Source organism: Chanodichthys erythropterus, chromosome 21 (assembly GCF_024489055.1).
Source record: "Chanodichthys erythropterus isolate Z2021 chromosome 21, ASM2448905v1, whole genome shotgun sequence".
NCBI classification, from domain to species: Eukaryota; Metazoa; Chordata; class Actinopteri; order Cypriniformes; family Xenocyprididae; genus Chanodichthys; species Chanodichthys erythropterus.
Window position 1 is genome coordinate 11,608,534 of NC_090241.1, and position 22,260 is coordinate 11,630,793.

Sequence of the window (22,260 nt, forward strand, 5' to 3'; positions counted from 1 at the left end):
GGTGAATCTTTCCTTAAATTATTAAATTAAAGCAAGTCACTTGGTAGGTAGGCTATTTGACATTTTTAGATGGTTGGCTTTTTCTAAGGTGCTGTTGAATTTTAAATCCAATGGTCTTATTTTTTGCTGTGATTAGTGGGTTGTACTCACACAGGCAGCTTGCTGCACGCTCTCTAGGATATGTTTGGCTGGGATAAGGAAGTTCAGCAGGCACTGCAGTGCATCTCCATGGTAACGTTCCTCAATGGTGCGAAAGAGTTGGCTGAGAACAGTAGGAGCGGTAGCCTCAAACGGAGGGAAAAGAGACGACAGGGCGCTCTGAATGGACCAGTCCAAAGAGGAAGGGTTCTGAGGTGAAGAAAGAGAGAGATTTATTTGTGTGTTAGTTACTGTATTCCTTGTATAAAAATATACCAGGATACACATAACATGATATATGATACTGCAGTTATTGTACATAAGCCCTAAATGCTTTTTCTAAAGATGTAAAATGAGGTTTTTGTGAAATGCCTGTGGCAAAAACCTTTTCATAATTTCAACCCCTCCTGAATGTCACTTGTTACAGAGCCAGACGAAGAGACAATAACACTTGTGTCATGTCAAGGTTTCACTGTTTTGGCCTAGTCAAATCCACATCTTCCATTCTGTTGTCCACCATATGAAAGCAATGTGTCTCTTTCTCAGTCCATTGTAAGTGGAGAAGACAGGCAATGCTATCATATGGAAGAAATCACAATGCTAAGTATGTTAGTTTTTGTGTCATTAGCAGACATCTAAAACAAGGTAGAACAAAGAAAACACATGGTCTGGACATTGCTGAGAGTGTTTATGCAAGTGTTTATGTACCGAGCAAGTGTGCATAATATAGAAACATCCATGTTCATGCACATCTGAAGAATTACAGCTGAGTGACTGCCTCATATTTGCTTTCCCACATATTTATCTTACATGTTTCTCAGTCAGTCCTTTGTAATGAGGACGTTGGGTTCACATTTTAAGTGTCCGACTTGGAATAATTTACAAAGCAGATGTGGGAAGAGCACAGGGAATGCTGTGTGTAAATTAAGTGAAGTCTGGATGACCTTGGGTTAAACCTTAAACAGACTCAACCTGTTACATAATGGATTACTATACTGCTGCTTTGAGGTTGGATCTCTTAAACTGCATGTGTAAAACAATTTTTATGCAGTGCAGTGATTGACCATGGAAAGAAATGCATGCTTTAGTCATGTTAAGATATTTTTGAGTTTAGTCTATTAATCTTTTGGCTCAACAGACTTACTGGCTTCCTGGTTAAAATGATTACAGGACCTGAGTGTGATCTCACACAGGAAGTTTATGTCTGCTTAGGAAAGAACAAACATAAACAAATCCCTTCCGTTTCAAGAAAAAAAAAAAAAATGTAATGTCTAAGTTATTATATAACAGTTTACCAGACCAGGGTTAGTAGTTCTTAATTAAGTTTATGCATTTTATTTTCAGTTTAGTTTAGTTTTCAATAGCTTCACTCTCATTGTTAGATTCTGTTTATTTATTTATTTTTAGTTTAGATTTCTTATGTCAGTTTTTATTTTAGTACTTTATCACAGTCTAAAACATTAATTTGTGACCATTTTTTATTTTATTTCAGCTAGTTTTGGAATAGCGAAAATACATTTCAGATTAAGTTTTCATTTTAGTTTTCATTAACATTGATTACAATGTAAAGGCCTGACAGTAGTTACAGTAAGTGATGTTGGCTAAGACAGCATCACTATTATTATTATTATTATTATTATTATTATTCATACTTGGTCTTAGTAATTTGTCTTCAACTTGGGGTTAGTGAAAGTCTTCAACTTTTTGAAGTTTATACCATTTGTGCTACAGACAAGAATGATTCCTCAAAGCCTGCAGTTGGTCGAATCAACGGAAAACCCCCAGTTTGAGCTCTGCTGTGTTTGTTGTTGAATGATACAGACATCAGATGTCTGCCTTGTCATGTACTCATCTAAGAAGTATGTACAGATTGATGTTTATCTGCACTAGACTTTCTTTCAGTGATTTGTGATAAAGCATTTCGGCATGTTGTTACTACTGTTGTTATTTTTTAATTTAACACTTACTGTATTTCATGAGGTTATTATTCAATAATCCCATGAATTAGATGTGTATTTCAGACATCTTCACTTTTCATTAAAGGGGTTAGTTCTCTCACATATGAAAATTCTGTCATCATTTACTAACCCTCAAGTTGTTATAAACCTGCATGAAGTTCTTTCTTCTGTTGAAGATAAAATGAAGATATTTTTAAGAATGCTGGTAACCAAACTGTTGGTAGTCCCCATTGACTTCCATAGTACAGGACAAAAATACTATGGAAGTCAATGGGGACTTTAAATTGTTTGGTTATACCAACATTCTTCAAAATATCTTATTTTGTGTTCAGCACAAGAAAGAAACTCGTACAGGTTTGGAATAACTTGAGGGTGAGTAAATGATGACAGAATTTTCATGTTTGGGTGATTTATCCCTTTAAAACCTTCATTCAATTTGAATTCATAATGTTGCTAATATGACATATCTTCAATTAAAATATGAGCAGTTAAATATGTAAATATGTATATGCCCATATAGAAGTTATAAAATAAATGTACCTGAATCACTTTTACTGGGATTCTGCTTTTTCTGTCATCGCTTATTCAAATATTCAACTAAATTGTCAAAACACAATTTTAAATAGAGCAGATGATTTAGTATTTACATTAATGACACTTTAAAAATATGTAAATGTTATTAAGAGTGATATCAAAAGTCATTTAAACATCCATGCCCCAGGTAGGGGACCATCTTATCCCAGTAGTAAATAATTTTACATTTTGTGGTATATGGCAACTAATTTAGCAAATATTTTTATTTATTTCCCTTAATAACACATTGACTGATGCATCTTTCCCCATCTTCCCCTGTATATCTTATGATCCCAAACAGAATTAGAACAGGACTTTGATTAATGATTAATAATTGTGAAAGATTGTGAAAAGACACAATAGCCTTTTTGTTTAATCATTAACCAAAGTAGTTTGTCTGGGCCATGCGAGTGTCTTGTTCAGGGTGGTCCGACCTGGGAGCATGTCGAACCTCTTTCCCATCCTCTCCCTTTATTCTTCAGTAGAAATGTGCACATCTACGTGATTGAGATCACAATCTTGCCATGGCTTTTGGCCCATTATTCTGTTTACCTCCATTACTTCTCCTGTTACTCGTCCACACCTTGGTGTTAAAAACACGTCCAAGTCATACTTCATTTAACAAATCCTCAGGATCCCAAATGAAGTGTATCTGGGGCCTGGCGTTGTTCCTGTAGTCTGGTATTTGCGTTCAGGAGACTGTCATATGCATTTTTCAGTGTTTTTGTAAATATAACCCTTAGACGAAGCCCTTGGCTGAACTCTGGCTCATTTGATATCTGGAGATGTTAATAGGGTCAGTTTTTCATGCGTGTAGAAACACTTTGAAGCACTTTATATGAATAATCCTCTGTCTGTCTTCTCACCTGCAGGAACCTACATTTTAGCAGTACAGTTTTGGCATGACAACTCTCAATTAAATCTAAATATCTGTTGCAAAATCATCTTATCATTTGGCAGTGCATAAATCTGTAATTAAACAACACAAGAGCTCAACAAGAGCTCAGCTGTCATTAATTCTGATGCATAAGATGATTTCATAAATGCACAACAAACGTTTTTCAGCAGCCTTGTATTTAGTGGTGCTTGCTAAAACCCCCTTGGCTGTTATAAATTCACTGTAAACCACGGCTTCACAGGGCTAATTGGTTTATAAAACGGTTACCACACAATATAAATATTAAAGCCAAAAATATGTATCAATGCAACTTTCATGAAATAAAATCAACCAATCAGAGTCAAGGGGCAGAACTATCTGTCTTATAAAAATGAAATAAAACTCTAGACTTAACTGTATAAATTATATATACACTGATTGTTATTAAAGCTACTGAAGTTATTTAGTGAAGAGCAGTAAGTGATTTTCTCTTTTTCTTTTGTTGTTTGATAAACATTAATGGAAGGAAGCAGGTTTATTAGGCTGCTGTCACTTTAAGACCTCATGCACAGATCTAATATACAGACACACATCTGGTTTTCTCCCAACTGTTTACTTTCACATAATCATAATCGACTGTGTTTATGAAAACCTTGTGTGTATTTGATAGTATAAGCGCAATGACAAGCAAAAACATAGATCAGTACTCACATGCTGTTTGACAGGCTTTTAGTGTGCACGCGCATCGGGTGTACCCGCTCAGAAAAGCATGTCAGAACAGCGTGCAAATTAAATGTTTAACCGGCAAGCCTTTAAAACTAATGCAAATAATAAACTTTTGTAATTGTGAACTGCAGTGTCATGTGAGTGTAACCCTACACTGTAAAAAATTACCATGATTTTAACAGTAAAAGACTGTAAAAATGCTGCGGTGAAAAACTGTTAATTGGTTTACAGAAAGTTTCCGTACTATATACGGTGAATAACTGTAATAGATCTAACTGTACATTTAATGTAATTTTACGGTAAAATACCGTTAAATTCACAGTTTTTGAAAGTGAAAAATTCATTGTAAAATTTACAGTGAAAAAATGTAAATTGACATTCCCACAATTCCCTGCGTGACACTTCACATTTGATATATTTTTGTTGAAATAACTGTTTCTTCTTAGTTTTTCTAATTTTTTTCTAATCAGTTATGTACATTAGGGTTTTATGTTACATCTAATGTTGTTAAATTAATGTTTATTGCATTTTTAAAATTTCATGCATGTTACCATGATGGTGTTTAGTGTGTGTGTGTGAATGACACTGTGTGCACCTTCTATATGTTAGTGTTGTCCTTCTCAGCTTGACAACAAAATCTGCTTGTGATGAACTTTGATTCATTATGTGACTCTTATCACCACTGTGTTTGGCGACTGTCAGTGTATTATAAAGGTACAAAACGTCTCGGTTACATAGGTAACCCTCGTTCCCTGAAGGAGGGAACGGAGACGTACGTCGGACAGACCGACGAATAGGAATCTCGCTAGAGAGGCCAATCTACTTCGAGTGTAACTAAACGAGCCAATGCACATTGGCATGCAATCATATGCATCAGCTGCTCGCCTCGCAGCGCGGGTATATAATGAGCAGCAGGTGCGTTGCATCTTCAGGTTTTCGCTGAGGAGCCGAACCCAGCAGGCGGCAGCATCAGCAGGACAACGCCTGTGGCGACGGGACGTACGTCTCCGTTCCCTCCTTCAGGGAACGAGGGTTACCTATGTAACCGAGACGTTCCCATTCAGTCGGTCACGTTCGACGTACGTCGGACAGACCGACGAATAGGAATCCCTACCAAAGCGCCACAGGGGCTGCCCTCTTCCAGCGCTCTGTCGTGAGCCACCTGAACCCCCTTGCCTAAGGACGGTGGGACCAGGCTCACGCAGAGAGGGTCGATCACTGTTGTTCCCAAAACCCACTCAGTGCGACAATTGGATAACGCTGGGAAAGCGTAGCCTTACATGCGATAAGGAACGCTGCGGAAGCCATATCCTTCCCCGAAGGAGTTATATGGATAAGTACATATGGACTAACCTTGTAGGTTGTACAACATATGGAAGAACTGGGGTGACTCCACTCGGTGAGAGATGGGTTCTCCCAGAGGGAAAGACACGGGCTTCGTTTAGGAGCAGCCGTGGAAAAAGCCATATGGGATCCCCGTAGGGTCACACATATGGAACCCAGCCTAAATCCGGTTCTCAAGGATACAACGGAGTATAGGCCTGGCGCCAGACGCTCCGCCACGTCGGCTGCCGAAGGGTAACCGGAGGACTCAACAGGGTCTGCCCGTAGGGACTCTCTGGAGAATAGAATGCGCATGTAGCGCAGCAAGCCGACACTAAGCCGGGGCCTCTCCGTGCCTCTGACCTGAGGCGAGAACACGGGAGGAGACCGGCTCGACACGAAGGCTATAGTATCTAGCGAACGTGTTAGGTGTCGCCCAGCCCGCAGCTCTACAAATGTCTGTTAGCGAGGCGCCACGAGCCAGCGCCCAGGAGGATGCCACACCTCTCGTGGAGTGGGCATGCAACCTGAGCGGGCAGGGCACGCCCTGAGCTTGGTAAGCCAGGGCGATGGCATCCACTATCCAGTGGGCCATCCTCTGCTTGGAGACAGCCTTTCCCTTCTGCTGGCCTCCGTAACAGACGAAGAGCTGGTCTGAGGTCCTGAAGCTTCGAGTTCTGTCTATGTACAGTCGCAAGGCGCGAACTGGACAGAGCAAAGCCAGGGCTGGGTCTGCCTCCTCCGAGGGCAGCGCTTGCAGGCTCACCACCTGATCCCTGAAGGGAGTGGTAGGAACCTTGGGCACATAGCCAGGCCGGGGTCTCAGTACCACGTGGCTGTCACCCGGCCCGAACTCAAGGCACGATTCGTCGACCGAAAATGACTGCAGGTCCCCTACCCTCTTGATGGAGGCCAATGCCACCAGCAGCAAAGTTTTCATAGAGAGAATCTTTAAGTCTGCTGACAGCAAAGGCTCAAAGGGAGCAATCTGGAGTGCTCTGAGCACCAGAGTAAGGTCCCAAGAGGGTATGGAGGGGGGACGAGGAGGATTTAACCGTCTCGCCCCCTAAGGAACCTGACGACCAGGTCGTGCTGACCAACAGATTTGCCATCTATGTGGTCGTGGTAAGCGGAGATAGCAGCAGAATGGACTTTGAGGGTGGAGGGGGACAGCCTACGCTCCAACCCTTGCTGCAAGAAGGAAAGCACGACACCGATCGAGCATCTTCGGGGGTCTTCTCGGCGAGAAGAGCACCACTCGACGAACAGGTTCCACTTCGAGGCGTAAGCACGTCTCGTAGACAGTGCACGTGCCGAAGTGATGGTGTTAAGTACCTCGGGGGGTAAGTCACCTAGAACCTCCGCGTCCCGTCCAGGGACCAGACATGGAGTTTCCAGAGGTCTGGACGCGGGTGCCAAAGAGTGCCCCATCTCTGAGAGAGGAGGTCCTTCCTCAGAGGGATGGGCCAGGGAGGGGCTGTCGCGAGGAGTGAGAGTTCTGGGAACCAGGTCCGGTTGGGCCAGTAAGGCGCAACTAACAAGACCTGCTCCTCGTCCTCCCTGACTTTGCACAGGGTCTGTGCAAGTAGGCTCACTGGGGGAAACGCATATTTGCGCAGGCCCCGGGGCCAGCTGTGAGCCAGTGCGTCTGTCCCGAGTGTTCCCTCGGTCAGAGAGTAAAACAACTGGCAGTGGGAGGTTTCTGGTGAGGCAAACAGGTCTACCTGAGCCTCTCCGAACTCTCTCCAGATCAGCTGAACCACCTGGGGGTGGAGTCGCCACTCTCCGGGCAGCGCAGCTCGTGATAGCTCGTCGGCCACACGGTTGAGCACACCGGGGACATGAATGGCGCGAAGCGACCTCAGATGCTTCCGACTCCACAGGAGGAGATGGCGGGCGAGTTGCGACATGCGACGGGAGCGTAGACCACCTTGGCGGTTGATGTACGCAACGGTCGCAGTGTTGTCCGTACGGACCAGTACATGCTTGTCGCGAAGCAGGCCTTTGAGGCGGCTCAGCGCAAGGCGTACTGCCAGCAACTCGAGGCAATTGATGTGCCAATGCAGATGGGGTCCCGTCCAAACCCCTGAGACTGCATGCCCGTTGTACGTGGCACCCCAGCCGGTGGCAGAAGCATCTGTGAAAACCACAGCATGCCGGGACACTTGTTCTAGGGGCACTCCTGCCCGGAGAAACAAAGGGTCCGACCACGGACTGAAGGTTCGGCGGCACTCCTGAGTGATTGGCACCCGGAACGTGCCGCGTTGCCACGCCCATCTCGGGACTCGGCCGTGAAGCCAGTGCTGAAGCGGTCTCATATGAAGCAGACCGAGCGGTGTTACAGCCGCTGCAGCCGCCATATGCCCCAGGAGCCTCTGACAAAACTTCAGTGGGACCGCTGTCCTGCCATTGAACGTATTCAGGCAGTTCAACACCGACCGAGCACGTTCCTCTGTGAGGCGTGCTACCCGTTCGACCGAATCCAACTCCATACCGAGAAAAGAGATCCTCTGCACTGGGGCGAGTTTGCTCTTCTCCCAGTTGACCTGAAGCCCCAACTGGCTGAGGTGCCTGAGCACTAAGTCCCTGTGTTCGCACAACTGATCCCGAGACTGTGCTAGAATGAGCCAGTCGTCCAGGTAGTTGAGAATGCGAACACCCTGTTCTCTCATGGGAACAAGGGCTCCCTCCACGACTTTCGTGAAGACGCGGGGAGACAGGGCCAGCCCGAAGGGTAAGACTCTGTACTGATATGCTCGACCTTCAAACGCGAATCTCAGGAATGGCCTGTGTCGCGGAAGAATCGAAACATGAAAGTACGCGTCCTTCAGGTCGATCGCTGCAAACCAATCTCGGGGACGGATGCACTCGAAAATGCGTTTCTGCGTAAGCATTTTGAACGGTAGCTTGTGAAGGCTCCGATTCAAAACTCGCAGGTCCAAGATCGGTCGTAACCCGCCGCTTTTCTTGGGTACAATGAAGTAGGGGCTGTAGAACCCTGACCTCAAATCGGCTGGAGGGACCGGCTCTATCGCGTCCTTCGCCAGTAGGACTGCAATCTCCGCACGCAGAACAGGGGCATCGACATCTTTCACTGAAGTGAAGAGGACGCCCCTGAACTTGGGGGACGCCGGGCGAACTGAATCGCATAGCCGAGCCTGATGGTCCGGAGGAGCCAGCGAGACGGACTGGGGAGCGCTAGCCAGGCTCCCAGAGACCGCACCAGCGGCACCAAGGGGACCACCGGCGTACCCGCCGCGGGGCAGCGAGGTGGAACGCAGGGACGCGGCCCGGGAGGCTCTCTGTGTGAGGCGGCCCGAAGCGGGGTCACAGTGTGCTGTGCAACACTTACCTGCCTCCACGGGTGGACAGAGGGAGCAGTCGAGGATTTGCTTACCTGCTGCTCGCTGCTGTCCGCTGGCGACAGAAGAGGTGGATGAGAGTGGTGAGGTTCTAGCCCTCCCACTGCTCTCCGAGCCCTCTTCGGACCCGGAGATAAAGGAAACTGCTCTTTTCTTGAAAATTTGGGTACCGCTGGCCGTTGAGCCAGCGGCGGAACAAAAGGAAACAACAAAAGATTCTCCACCCGGCCCTCCTCCGGGGGAAGGAGTGGTGCATTCACCACCTCCTGAAGAGCAGTCCCCTCCATCTCCGGGTCGCCCGTCCTAGGGCCGCTTGGACTTGGCCTTGCCACCCTTCTTCTTGGGGGGTGGCTGGACGGGCTGGGCGCCCCGCCCGCGACCGGCTCCACGGCGCCGCTTGGATGGAGGCTGCTGCTGCTGGGGCGCGGGAGCGGGGGCGGCTGCAGGGGGCGCCCTCGGCGACGGGTAGTCTGAGGTGCCGCCGGCGGTGGAGGTGCAGCAGCTGACCGCCTCGGCAGGATGTGACTGATGGCCTCAGACTGCCTTTGTACAGCCGAGAACTGTTGGGCAAAGTTCTCGACCGCGTCGCCGAAAAGGCCGGTCTGGGACACGGGGGAATTAAGAAACCTGACCTTGTCGGTATCCCTCATGTCCGCAAGACACAGCCAGAGATGGCATTCCTGGACCACCATAGTGGACATCGCACGACCCACTGACCGCGCCGTAACCTTCGTCGCTCGAAGCGCGAGGTCCGTCGCGGCACGAAGTTCCTGGAGAACTTGTGGATCATGACCACCCTCGTGCAGGTCCCTCAGTGCCTTGGCCTGATGGACCTGCAACAACGCCATAGCGTGTAAGGCAGAGGCAGCTTCCCCACAGGCCTGATAAGCCTTGCCGGTAAGATCCGACGAGTACTTACAGGCCCGGGAAGGGAGAGACGGCTCCCCCCGCCAGGTGGAGTTAGGGCACAGTTGCATAGCAACGGCCCGTTCCACAGGGGGTATGCGCGTGTAACCCTTCGCTGCCCCGCCATCAAGGGTGGTGAGGGAGGAGGACCCACCGACACGGTTTCGGGCAGTAAAAGGTGCCGTCCACGTGCCCGTGAGCTCTTCATGCACCTCCGGGAAGAAGGGCACTGGGGTGGGGGGCTGAGAACCAGCCCTGGCCACCCCGAGATACCAGTCATCCAACCTCGAGGGTTCGGGACACGGTGGAGGATTCCACACGAGCCCGACCCTGTTGGCGGCCCGGGAAAGCATAGCCATCATTTCCGGGTCCGTGTCGGGCACAGTTGTCACCCCCGAAGGAGGCAACTGCGCCGACTCATCCTCCCCAGAAGTATCAGGCTCACCCTCCGATGCAGCGATCGACATCCGGTCGTCTGGGGGAGCTCCGAAGGAAACGGATGGTACACACCTCTGGGGTGGTCCACCACGTTCCGAGGGCAGCTCTACTGGCTGCGGAGCGCACGAGGGGGGAGGGTTCCTAGGGGGTTGGTTCCCCGAAGGAAGCGCGCTCACCGTTATCCTCAAGTCACCAGCCCCGCCGCTCGCAGCAACCCTCTGAGGAGGATTGGAGCGAGGCGTCGGGACCGGGACTCCACCCCTTTGCAGAAAGTGGAGTCTCGACCGCAACTCCGCGATGGTCATCTTCCCACAATGGGTACATGACTCATCCACAAACGCTGCCTCAGCGTGCCTTAAGCCCAAGCACGCGATACAGCGCTGGTGACCATCCCGAGGCGCCAGGTAACGACCGCATCCAGAAACACACAAGTAGAACGACATCTTTAAAAAGACGCGAACTACTCGTGTTAGCTCTTTCAAGGACTGACTCTTTTAGGTGCTGAAGCACGCAGGGGAATAGCCGCTGCAGCACAGACAGGGAATGTGCAGCCTGTCGTGTGCACTCTCCTTGAAGGCGCTCCTCTTACCAGCTGTAACAACAGCTTTTTAGCGCTCTAGGCGCACCGTTTCACCAGCCGTGAGAACGGCCTTCACGCTGATTACAGCTTTGCTCAATCAAATTAAAGGCAAAAACAAAAACAAAAGGAGAATCGGCCCCGCTGCTGCGCTGTCCGCCTGCACCTCGCAACAAAGAGACGTCTTGAAGAGAGACTCGTTCACCACACTCGCTTTCAGTAGCTGTCTTCATAGAAGGTTTGGCTCCGAAGCGAAAAGCTGAAGATGCAACGCACCTGCTGCTCATTATATACCCGCGCTGCGAGGCGAGCAGCTGATGCATATGATTGCATGCCAATGTGCATTGGCTCGTTTAGTTACACTCGAAGTAGATTGGCCTCTCTAGCGAGATTCCTATTCGTCGGTCTGTCCGACGTACGTCGAACGTGACCGACTGAATGGGAACAGATATTAGTACTTCATTAGGTTGCTAAATTAACATTATATCAGTTAATGAAATATGTTATTTTACCGTAAATTTTACTGGGATTTTTTTTACAGTGTACTGAAATCCAATGTTAAATATACATATTTAAAATGTAAAATTCACATGTAACTCGTGTCAGTGGCAAAGTTTTATTGTCCACTGTAATTTCAGGTTTAGGACATGGACTTTGGTGGAATCCCCAAACTGCAAATGCACAGACTGAGTTTAGACTTTTTGAATAGACGTGATTCTTCAATCGGGTTTCATTTAAAGTACATTGAATGAAACACTGTGATATATAATATAGTATATTTCCTCCATATACACCCACAGATGCCTGGATGCATGTTGACATGGCACAAAAATTAATTTAATGCTCTCATAACAACTGCATACGTGCCTAACCTGGTGTTAAAATAGGGCCCTTAGAGGAAATTACACAATGGTGAAATTTTGCATAACAATATGATGTCAGAATTCTCCTGTGACACATGTATGTTCACTTTTGGACATCATTAGTTGAAAAAAAATGTGTTTTAAGAAAGTTGTTTTAAGGGAGTTTAAGTCCACAGGATCAAAATTGCCCATAGTTAAATAAATACTCACATGAAGAAAAACTGCAATAGTAGAATAGTATCAGTAATGTGTCATACATTGTTTGAAAACACATTCATGCTTTGCTCAAAGAATAAGTCTTGACTTTTGTATTTGGCAAGGAACAAATGATGCACTCAGAGCCTCTAAAATCCTCTTTTCAAGCCCTGTAATCACTTTAGGGATGCACAAAGAGCGCAAAAATGTTAAAAGTACAAGTGGTAAAAGTTAGAAAGTCCATCTTCACTCTTGAGATGAACACTATAACCTGAACAAGATTGTTCATCATCTGTAAGGTTTGAAAAGTCTCTCATTACAGCTGTCAAATTCCAGCAAATTGCAATCCTACTCCCAGCAGCTCTCCTTCTCTTCCTCCTCTCCTTTCTCTTCAGGACAGTGTTGTCTTTGTCTCTGTGCCACTGTGGTTTAACTCCTTACAGAGGGAGTTTGGCACAATGGAGCTTTCTCACTCTCACCAGATATACACCTACAACATCTGACAAGCTACTCCTCCTTGAATGCGGCTTTCAAAATAAAGTTTCTTCATTGGTTCTTTGCAGCAACTTCATATTTTTCTTTATAGAGTTCTAATCTTCTTATCTGTTATTTTGATTCTAATTTTGTTTTTTGTTGTTTTTAAGACTTTGCTTTCACACTAACACTTTTTATGTAATATATCATTTGTCTTTGCATGTTCTTGGTCACACTCATTATATAATGCATTTCTTTTTGGCTCAGAATAAATTGCCTTCATACATTTCTTGCATTCTTTGCATCTTTTGCAATCTATGCTCTGCAGACAAACAAAAGTACTGTTCTGTCAGTATGAAGTTTTTTTGGTGAATCCAAATGGACAAATACTTAAAGGAATGCAGTGAAACTGAGTCTTCTCCTCTCGTGTCATTGTCTAACTACAGTAGTAGACAGCTTTCACTAGTAAAAGTACTTAATAAAAAGAGACATGGAGGAATCTGTAATCATAACAAGTTTAGAACACCCTAACACAGTGTATGGATGCAGACGATGAGCCGGTCTACACTGTAAGAATCAAAACTGCATGTTATCATAGCAGTTCAGTCAAAATAAAATCCTTCTTTTTAAATGAAATTAAAAATTTACTTTGCATGCGTTGTTTTAGAATGAAATAATTCTAAAAGTTAGTATTGCTACATCTGTGTATACATTTTATCAGTTCTTGCTTTCCCTGGGATTCGAACCAGTGATGCTGGCATTGCTCGCACCATGCTGTCCTGCATAATGTATTTCTCACTGGATCAGAATAAATCGCCTTAATACATTTCTTGAGTACTTTGCATCTTTTGCAATCCATGAGCTGCAGACATGCAGATATTCCTAAATAAAATCATTTAATGAGATAAATACAAAGCATAAATATGCAGTGGACAATTCCAGTGTAGACAGCAGTTATAATGGTATTTAATTTTGACACCACATGCCACGCAGCTCGAATACATGAGTGTAGATTTTCTATCGTGCTTTGTCTTTGCTTATTTTGTCTTCCCTGTTTTCTCTTTTATATCAGTTTATCTTTAATAAATCTCCCACAGATACTCTAGCGGTACTTGTGCATTTATTTCCAGAACATATTAAACCTCTGACATTCACAGTTCTCGCGAACACGTCTGTCTCTGCAAGCTGCCAACTTATTTTTACAGCTCGTGTATTTTATTGACTTTCTCCACAGTATGTCCTGCTGATGAAGCAATGCTCTGTGGTTTCTCGCTGAGATCCAAGACTGCAAAACTGACTCCAAATGATCCCGGATATCATATTTCATTGGATTTTGATTGAGGGTCCTGGGACCTGTTTCCAAAATAAATATTAGCCATTCAAAACACACAAAAGAGAATGAACATACCACGTCTCTAGACTTGCTCAGATCACTCATGGTTCCCTGAACTTTAGAATACTTGGAGCATTGCGTCAGGTGGAAACGTGAAAGGAAGCATTGACACAGTTTTGGCAGATATACCCTAAAAATCTGGATTTAAAATGACTGGTCTATAAATCTGACAATCCAGTTTATGTGCCGTTCAGAAAATCCCTTTCTTTCCGAGATGTTCTATAGGGCACCGGGACACCATGTGACTGGGAACATCTGGATGATGAACAACATGCTAATAGAAAACAGACGCAAATCATCAGATTTCTCTTTGTGCGCTCGACAGGAAGTCAGAAGGTCAGAAGCTCTCAAGCTTTTTTTTTAGGAAAAATGCTCAAAACATCTCAGTCCAGTTTATGATTGTAGTGATTGTAAAAAAAAAAAAGAAAAAAAAAGTCCTTAAAATATATTTGATGACATATCAGACTCTGGGTGGTTACCCTCAGTAAAATACTGTGTTAACTCTGCTGTGTTTACTATAGGAAAAACCTTTTCCATTTCCTTTTTATTTTAGCTGTCCTTAAGGCATCATACCAACAGTGTTTCAACAGCTGTAACTCACTGACTTATTTAGTATGCCAAAACAAATCCGGGGCTTTGTTCCAAAACTTAGTGAGCTCCCTACATAGGCAGTATTTTAGCATGTCATAGACACACTCTTTATGTGAATTAATGCCTAAGGCAGCATCACATCTGTAAATACCAATCCCAGTATGCAACGCAGTTAACTCGACAAAGTAATACAAAATGTTTTAAGCTGTATTTTTTCTTGATTTTGTTTTATGATTTTTACAAATTTATCATGATGATCAAAATGGTCTAATTAAATTAATTTATAAAACTTTTAACTTTTATACATAAAATAAACTATTTAATAAATTAATTTAATAACAATAAATGTGCAACAAACATTTGCAGTAATATAATAATAATAATAATAATAAGGTAAGCTAATATAATAATAATTATAATTAACATTATTTTTTATTTATTTTTTGAAAAGTACATTTTAATATGTAAAGTTAAACAAACCTATTATTTTGGTGTTTAACTTGTGTTTAGATGAAACGTCACTGCTTATTCACATGCAGAACATGCAGGCTTTATAGTAACATGTACCTGATAATCTACATGTATAGGCTAAATAGTGAAAAAAATAAAAACTATATTGATTTATTGCCCAGTCAAAACCCTATTAACTCTTTTCCTGCCATTGACAAGATTTTCTGCCATTTGACACAATGCTTCCCCACCATTAACAGGTTTTTCCGGAAATCCCAGTTTTCTCTGTTAAACGGTAGTGGGCGCTATTACGGATCTTCTGAAGTAGTTCAGCATCTCCAGATCCAAAAATAGCTGTGTTTGAAATCACCCCCTATACCCTCATTCACTACTCCCTACATTAGTCCACTAATATAGTCCAGTTGAAGGAGTAAATCAAAACAAGTGAGTGAATTCGGACACTGAGTGCGCCGGAAGGGCTGCCGCTTTTGCATAGTTTGTGCTTGCTATTTAATCATTTGAAATTTAGCAAACTGGAAGCTCCAGTAGTAATGCAAATATTTATCTTGAACTCTGTTGTGAAAACTAGCATGTATAAATCTTAATTAAGCCATTTAATAATCAATTAAAAATAAATGTAAACCTGTATGATATTACGCTGTAGCCACATTGAACTAGCAGTTTGGAAAATGGATGGATAATTCAGCTGCAAACGCCATCTTCTGGTCAGATGCGGGAATTCATTCAGCATGACCCTCACAGTGCATTATGGACATTCACTAGCCATTGAGTGTACACTCTTTATTGCGGTGCAATGTGGGATTCACACTCGATAACGTCCACTGTGGTTTTGGGCACCACTATAAATTGCTGTCCCCTCAAACAGTGCCCTATTTAAAGGATTAGTTCACTTAAGAATAACATTTCCTGATCATTTACTCACCCCCAAGATGTTCATGTCTTTCTTTCTTCAGTCAAAAAGAAATTTTTGAGGAAAACATTCCAGGATTTTTCTCCATATAGTGGACTTCACTGGGGTACAATGGGTTGAAGGTCCAAATTGCAGTTTCAGTGCAGCTTTAAAGGGCTCTACACGATTCCAGCCAATTGTTCATTTTCTAAAAAATAAAAAAATCTGCCACGCATCACATTAGAAAGGTCACGTGTGATGTAGGCAGAAGTACCATGGTAGGGCAAAAAGCACAAGTCTATGCACTTTGCAATTTGGACCTTCCATCTGTTGTACCCCAGTGAAGTCTAGTATATGGAAAAAAATCCTGGAATGTCTTCCTCAGAAACCTTAATTTCTTTTTGACTGAAGAAAGAAAGACATGAACATCTTGGATGACATGGGGGTGAGTAAATTATCAGGAAATTTTAATTCAGAAGTGAACTAATCGTTTAAGGGTATAGGGTATAGCGATTTTGGACACAGCCCAGAAGTAGCAGATAGAAGTTGTTTACTCACAAGTAAGCTAATGTGATCAAACTTTCAACAGCATAAAAACTGATTGAAATGTTGAACCCATGAAGAGATATAAATGTGATTTTCCTCAGCTTTTTGTTCAAAATGTTTTTTTTTATGAAACCCTCATTCAAGTTTTGATAAAAAACAAAAAACAATGCATGAAGCTCGAATAAAACGTTTTTTTTTTTGTTGTTGTTTAAAAGCAGAGGCTTTATTCTTATACAACAGAATATTCTAGGGGCCATAAAAGTTTTATGAAATTGATCAATAATGCTGCCGCTGGCTGGCGACTTTTTTTAAAAACACTGCATGATGGGGAAATATCATAAAAAAAAATTTAAGTAGGCTTAATATAATTTAAGTTGAAATGACTTGTACAAACAAGTTGATTATACAGTACTTAAAAATTTAAGGTAGCAGCTGAACTTAAAGGCATAATATGTAAGTTTCATTGCTAGAGGTCGCTTATTGAAAACAATAACAAAAACGTAGCTTGATGATGCAGTGAAGGAACGTGGAATCATGGGAGTTGTGTGTTCACCATTTTTGCTTTATAGGGTTATCTTTTGCAAAGACTAGAATAACACAAGACGTGTCACTCTTATTGTTTTGAATGGGAGAAAGTGCAACGCACAATATGGAGGAATAAATCCCGCCTTTTAAATTAGAGCCAATCGGCGAGTGGGAAAGTTATCGTCGCACTGCAGTGGCCGTTAGAAGCACTGGTTCCTGTAGTAACAGTCAGACGCGCGCCTTCGAAATGAGACGCGCGTTTGGGACTGCGCATGCGTAGGACTACGCATTAGCTTGATCTAGCCTGAAAAATACTTTTAAATAATTTATTTATTTATTTATTTTGGTCATGATTCAAGCATTTAGAAACAAAATTTATGAGACAGTTGTTGTCAGATTTCATTGGTGATTTCAAATATGAAATTTAATCGAAAGTTTGGCAAACAGCTTTGGAGAATTTGATGTTTCCACATTCAAAGAGATAGGAGCTGCACTTGAAGGCCCAAGAGGCGTTTCAAAGATGGCCGCTGAGTGAAATGACTTGTCTTAAAGAGACTTTGTCTTTGGCGACAGAACCAGCAGCAAAGGACAATAAATAATTGTGGTCCATCACAAATGTGCAAAATGAACAACTGTGGCTTGATAGACGCTACCAGAGATCATCGGCGCTACAACCACATTTCAGGAAGCATACTCAATTTTCAATGGTTTCTAACGACAGTTGAGGGTAGAGGGGATTTTAACAGGTGATGCAATGACAGGGGCCATAAAATTACAGATTTCTCTAGATTTAAACATTGGAAACATTTGGGATAATATAAGTACACAAGTCAACAAAATATATTTATAACATTGTTCCAGTGTTTTCTGGATATTTTAATACAAAAATCTTACATACTGTAAGTGATGGGAATAACGGCATTATAAAAAAACGGCGTTATTTTTTTTCAGTAACTAGTAATCGAACAAATAACTTTCCCCCTGTTACAATGCCGTTACTGTTACTGACAAAAAAAATGCGGCTAGTAGTTGTTCATTTAAGCCATTATTTGACTAAACACATTTATATTAATTTAATTTCTTATATACTGGAGAGAATAAACCATAATAATGAGCGTATATGTAATATAGGCTATATAGCACTCAAGCGCACACGTAAAGCTTGCCATAAAGAACTGGCAAAAGTAATGATTATGAATGTGAAAAAACAGTAAGGAGACATTTTAATTGTTTATTAATAAAGTAATGTTTTTCTGTCGGCTGCAAAGATGAAGTTGACATTGCTGACTCTCATCTCCGCATAGTGGACGCGCTTAGAGAGAGAATGCATTTCATTCGGATTACGTAATCAGAGAGTAGCCTGCTTCTTTTTGTTTTGAATTATTTCATTTAAAAGTAGACATTTCAAGCTTTCTATAGATATATATTGTTTTTGTTTGTTTGTTTTATGTATAAAGCACAATTAAAACAACACCAGGTTGACCAATGTGCTGTACAATAACAACTAGTAAAAAGGAGACCAACAGAATGAGAAATAAATAAACAAATAAAACAAACATCATAGGCAAGAAATCCACTTTGTTCACTCAGTGTGTTGAGCCAAATGCCAACTCTAATAAATACAATTTCAGTTTTCTTTTAAAAGAACCCAATGTAGGTAAAAGTCTAAGATATAAAGGCAAGCTATTCCAGTGCTTCGGAGCCACCACTGAAAATGCCCGGTCACCACTCATTTTTAATCTAGTCTTAGGGACATCTAGAATCATCTGGTTTGATGAACTTAAGGCCAGAAAACACCAAGCTGACGCCAACGAACCAGTGGCAACGAAAGCAGACTGTGGGGTTGGCTCACGTCAGCAGTGTCTGTATCCAAAGTTGCCCTGACACACCAAACCGACGCTCAACAGCCAACGGCCAAGAAGCACGTCAGTTCTGCGCCTGCGTGAGATGAAATGCCTTTCCGAATCATCAGGTGGCAGTATCTGAACAGCCAATCAGAATGATCAGATGGCCCGACGGACTGACGAGCTCTGATGCCGATTCAACATTTCGAATTGGCTGAAAAAAAGCCGACGAGGACAAACTTCAGCCGACGGTGCGGAACACACTGAGAAAACTTAGTCGGACGGCGAAGAAAAACTGCCCGACAGCCGACCGTCGGCTTGGTGTGTTCCTGCCTTTAGGTTCCTTTGAGGTTTATATAAATGCAAAAGTTCAATTAAATAGGAGATAGCCAAATTGTGTAGGATTTTATAAACTAAAATAAGTAATTTTAAATCGACCCTGTAGTGAATTGGAAGCCAATGTAAAGTAGCTAAAATGGGTGTTATATGCTGGTGTTTACGAACACCCTTCAGCAACCTAGCAGCGGCATTTTGCACCAACTGCAGATGAGTTAACAGTGATTTGCTCACACCTGCATACAAAGAATTACAGTAATCCAATCTTACAAAAATAAAAGCATGGATAAGCTTTTCAAGATTGCTAGGTGACAGAAACGGTTTAACCTTAGCTAATAATCTCAGTTGGAAGTAACAAGACTTGACCACCGAGCTGATCTGTTTGTCAAATTTCAGAGAGACGTCGAACTGAACCCCAAGATTTTTAACAACCGATTTACAGAACGGAGCCAAGTTCCCCAAATCAGAAAGGCCTTGACACTCAGGTTTTCCGAACCAAGTTATCTCGGTCTTACTTTCATTTAAACTTAAAAAGTTTGCGTACATCCATAGTTTAACTTCATGCAAACAATTTAGTAAAGATGAAATTGTCTTCTTGTCCTGTTTCCATAGAGGTAGATACACCTGAGTATCATCAGCAAAACAATGAAAAGAAACTCCAGGCTTTTTAAAAACAGAACCCAAGGGCAGCATGTACAGCAACAACAACACCAGACCAAGAATTGAGCCCTGGGGAACACCACAATTCAATGTCTATGAGGCAAGCAGCCTATACACTGAGTTTCGGTCGTAAGACGTGCTCCAGTTCACGTGCAAGTTACTAACTCAGTTACTATTTTGTGAGAAGTAACTAGTAACTATAACTAATTACTTTTTAAAAGTAACGTGCCCAACACTGCATATGTACAATACGTTTTTAAGTTGAAATCAGTGGAAAGTTTTTAAAGTGTAGAAAGTAGATGGCAAACATTTCACTAAGTTTTGGAACAGACTTAATGTCACAGACATCACCAGAATCTATGTTTGACACTAATCCCATGACAGGTGTGTGTGTGTGTGTGTTTTGTGTTGTCAAGGTGTCTGAGAGGTGCTAACGGGCTCGAGCACAGCGCCACTGTTGTTTATGTGTATGAATGTGAGAGTTTGGACTGATGGTGTTTTACTTTAGTGAGCGCAGCTGTCAAACGGTCAGTTTAACCACTGCACAAGAAAACAATTGTGCAGGTGAGCGGCTTTCTCAATGCTCCAAACATCTCTCACAGGAAGTCCCAGCACCTCTGTATGTGTAAGTCAAATGAACACATTTATGTTTGTATTTATTTTAACCCATGTTTTAATGTATTAAAAATGCACTGTCGCTGTAGCAGAACACTTTTGAACACTAGTATATCATCACTTAATCTCAGAGCTCATTGTATGTCAGTCATGAAACAGTTTTTATGTTATAAATGGAGCTGGAAACTCTAACCATGGTTGCTTTTGGCAGAGTAATAACCACAAATAGCAGAAAATCACTACATGGTGGAACATGGTGAGCTGACAGATGAATATAACTGATATTATCATCTAAAGCTGTGTAGAGTGGTTTCTGCTTAGCAGGTTCATATTCCAGTAGGCATGAACTCCAAAGGTATGTGTGAAACGTGCCTTAAAACACACCTTGCTCTGGTCTCCTGTACCTGTCACGGTGTAATTATTGGAGAATCAGAGATTAAACACACCTGCCTTACTCAAATAAAACACAACATAAAGCTTGTGGAGGCAACTCTTGGCCAAACACCATCAGTCATTTAGAGAGGCATAACAAACCAAACGCTATAGAGACACAGCTGAATATGTGCTGGAAACTGGGTCATGTACTGTAGATCTGTCAGAGATCAAGCTGAGGATCTCACACAGTGTAGTGCAAAAACTGAGGCCAAATCTGGTGTGTGTTTCATATTAACTTGGAAATAACAACTGAAAAATGAATTAGATTAAGAAATAAATTCGAATTCTTGGATATTGTGACACCAAGGCTAGAATAAGAAAACGAAAGCTAGAAAACTAAAGCATGCAGTTCAAGTTCTTTTGCTTATCTTTTATAGTTAACAAGTCCAGGATATATTGTTTTTAACACAAATTGTTGAAACAGTATGTTCATTTTGTCATCAGTAAGTTTTAGTTGACAAACTTCAAGAAATTGTTGAAAACTACCCAGCTAACCAAAAGGAACATTTTAAAAACGTTATTTCTGAATGTTCAAAACGTCCAGTTTTTTAAATGTTTTTTCTTGGTTATGCGAACATTCCGTTTTATAATTTTTCAAACATTATGCGAACATTACTTTTGAACGTTCTCTGAACATTCTAAAACAAGTAGTAACATTTTTTAAAAAAAGAAAAAAAAAAAGCTAAACATCCAACTAAAACGTTTTAGGAAAAAAAATGTATAAATGTTTTTGTGGTAATTATTAAAGACCAGATCATTCATAACTTTGAGAGAACCTTGCCTGAACGTTAGCATAAGTTCTGAGAATGTTCCCTGTTATTTGGGTAAAAAAGCTTTTGCAGAAACAAAAGATTTTTTTTAGTGTGAAAAGTTCATTTTGTTAACTTTACTTATAGTCATGCTAAATACTGTAAATGTTAATGCCCCTAAAGGTCACCAGCAACACCAGTCAGCTATCACTAGTTCAGTACTCCGGTTATCAGCAGTTCAGTAGGTCAGTGGCACAACAACACAGACGGTGTGTGTATAAAAACTAAAATGAAAGAGTCTTATTTACCATCTTGACGACAGAATCTCGGCTATTGAGTTGTCATCCTAAAATCTGTCTCTCCAACAAAGAAAAATTCCCAGTTTAGTTCTGGAGAATAGCAGCATTCCCATGAAATCTTACATCCAGAGGTGCTTCCTTGGTGTCCGGTTTGGAAAGGGGGGTAGATTTGGACTACAGTGGATTACAGCCATTGTTTAGTAAGTTACTGCAAGTTTGTACAAGAGTACGACGTCTGCTGAGAAATGCAAAGTGTCAAACGGTCTGTCGTCGGCTCACTGCCCTGTTTTGTCTTGACCGTAAAGTGTTTGAGAGAGAGAGAGAGAGAGCAAGTAAAGGGTCGGAGAAGAGGAGGAGGTCTTTCTTTCAGAGGAAATCCCCCTGAAGGCTTTTCATACTTTTCTCAGTGGCAAATCAGGACCTCCCTTCACACACACACACAGTCAAACAAAGAGACCACTAAAGCCTCCCTAAATTCTTTCATTTCCTTTGTACAG

The 22,260-nt window shown here is 42.5% G+C and overlaps 1 protein-coding gene across 7 annotated transcripts in view; it reads right to left on the minus strand.

Moving 5' to 3' along the window:
* The window catches only part of quo (quattro), a 66,552-nt gene extending 44,537 nt beyond the window's left edge, over positions 1-22,015 (minus strand). For 6 of the 7 annotated variants that reach the window (XM_067374205.1, XM_067374202.1, XM_067374204.1 and 3 more), the window contains exons 1-2: positions 13,819-13,917; positions 151-348 (exon numbers count right to left, since the gene is read on the minus strand). In XM_067374205.1, the coding sequence (XP_067230306.1) occupies positions 151-348; positions 13,819-13,848 (228 nt within the window). In that variant the 5' untranslated portion in view covers positions 13,849-13,917. Of the gene's footprint in view, positions 1-150; positions 349-13,818; positions 13,918-21,772 lie in introns of those variants that run through there. The other variant, XM_067374206.1, reaches the window with a different exon arrangement.
* Positions 22,016-22,260: the final 245 nt, after the last annotated feature.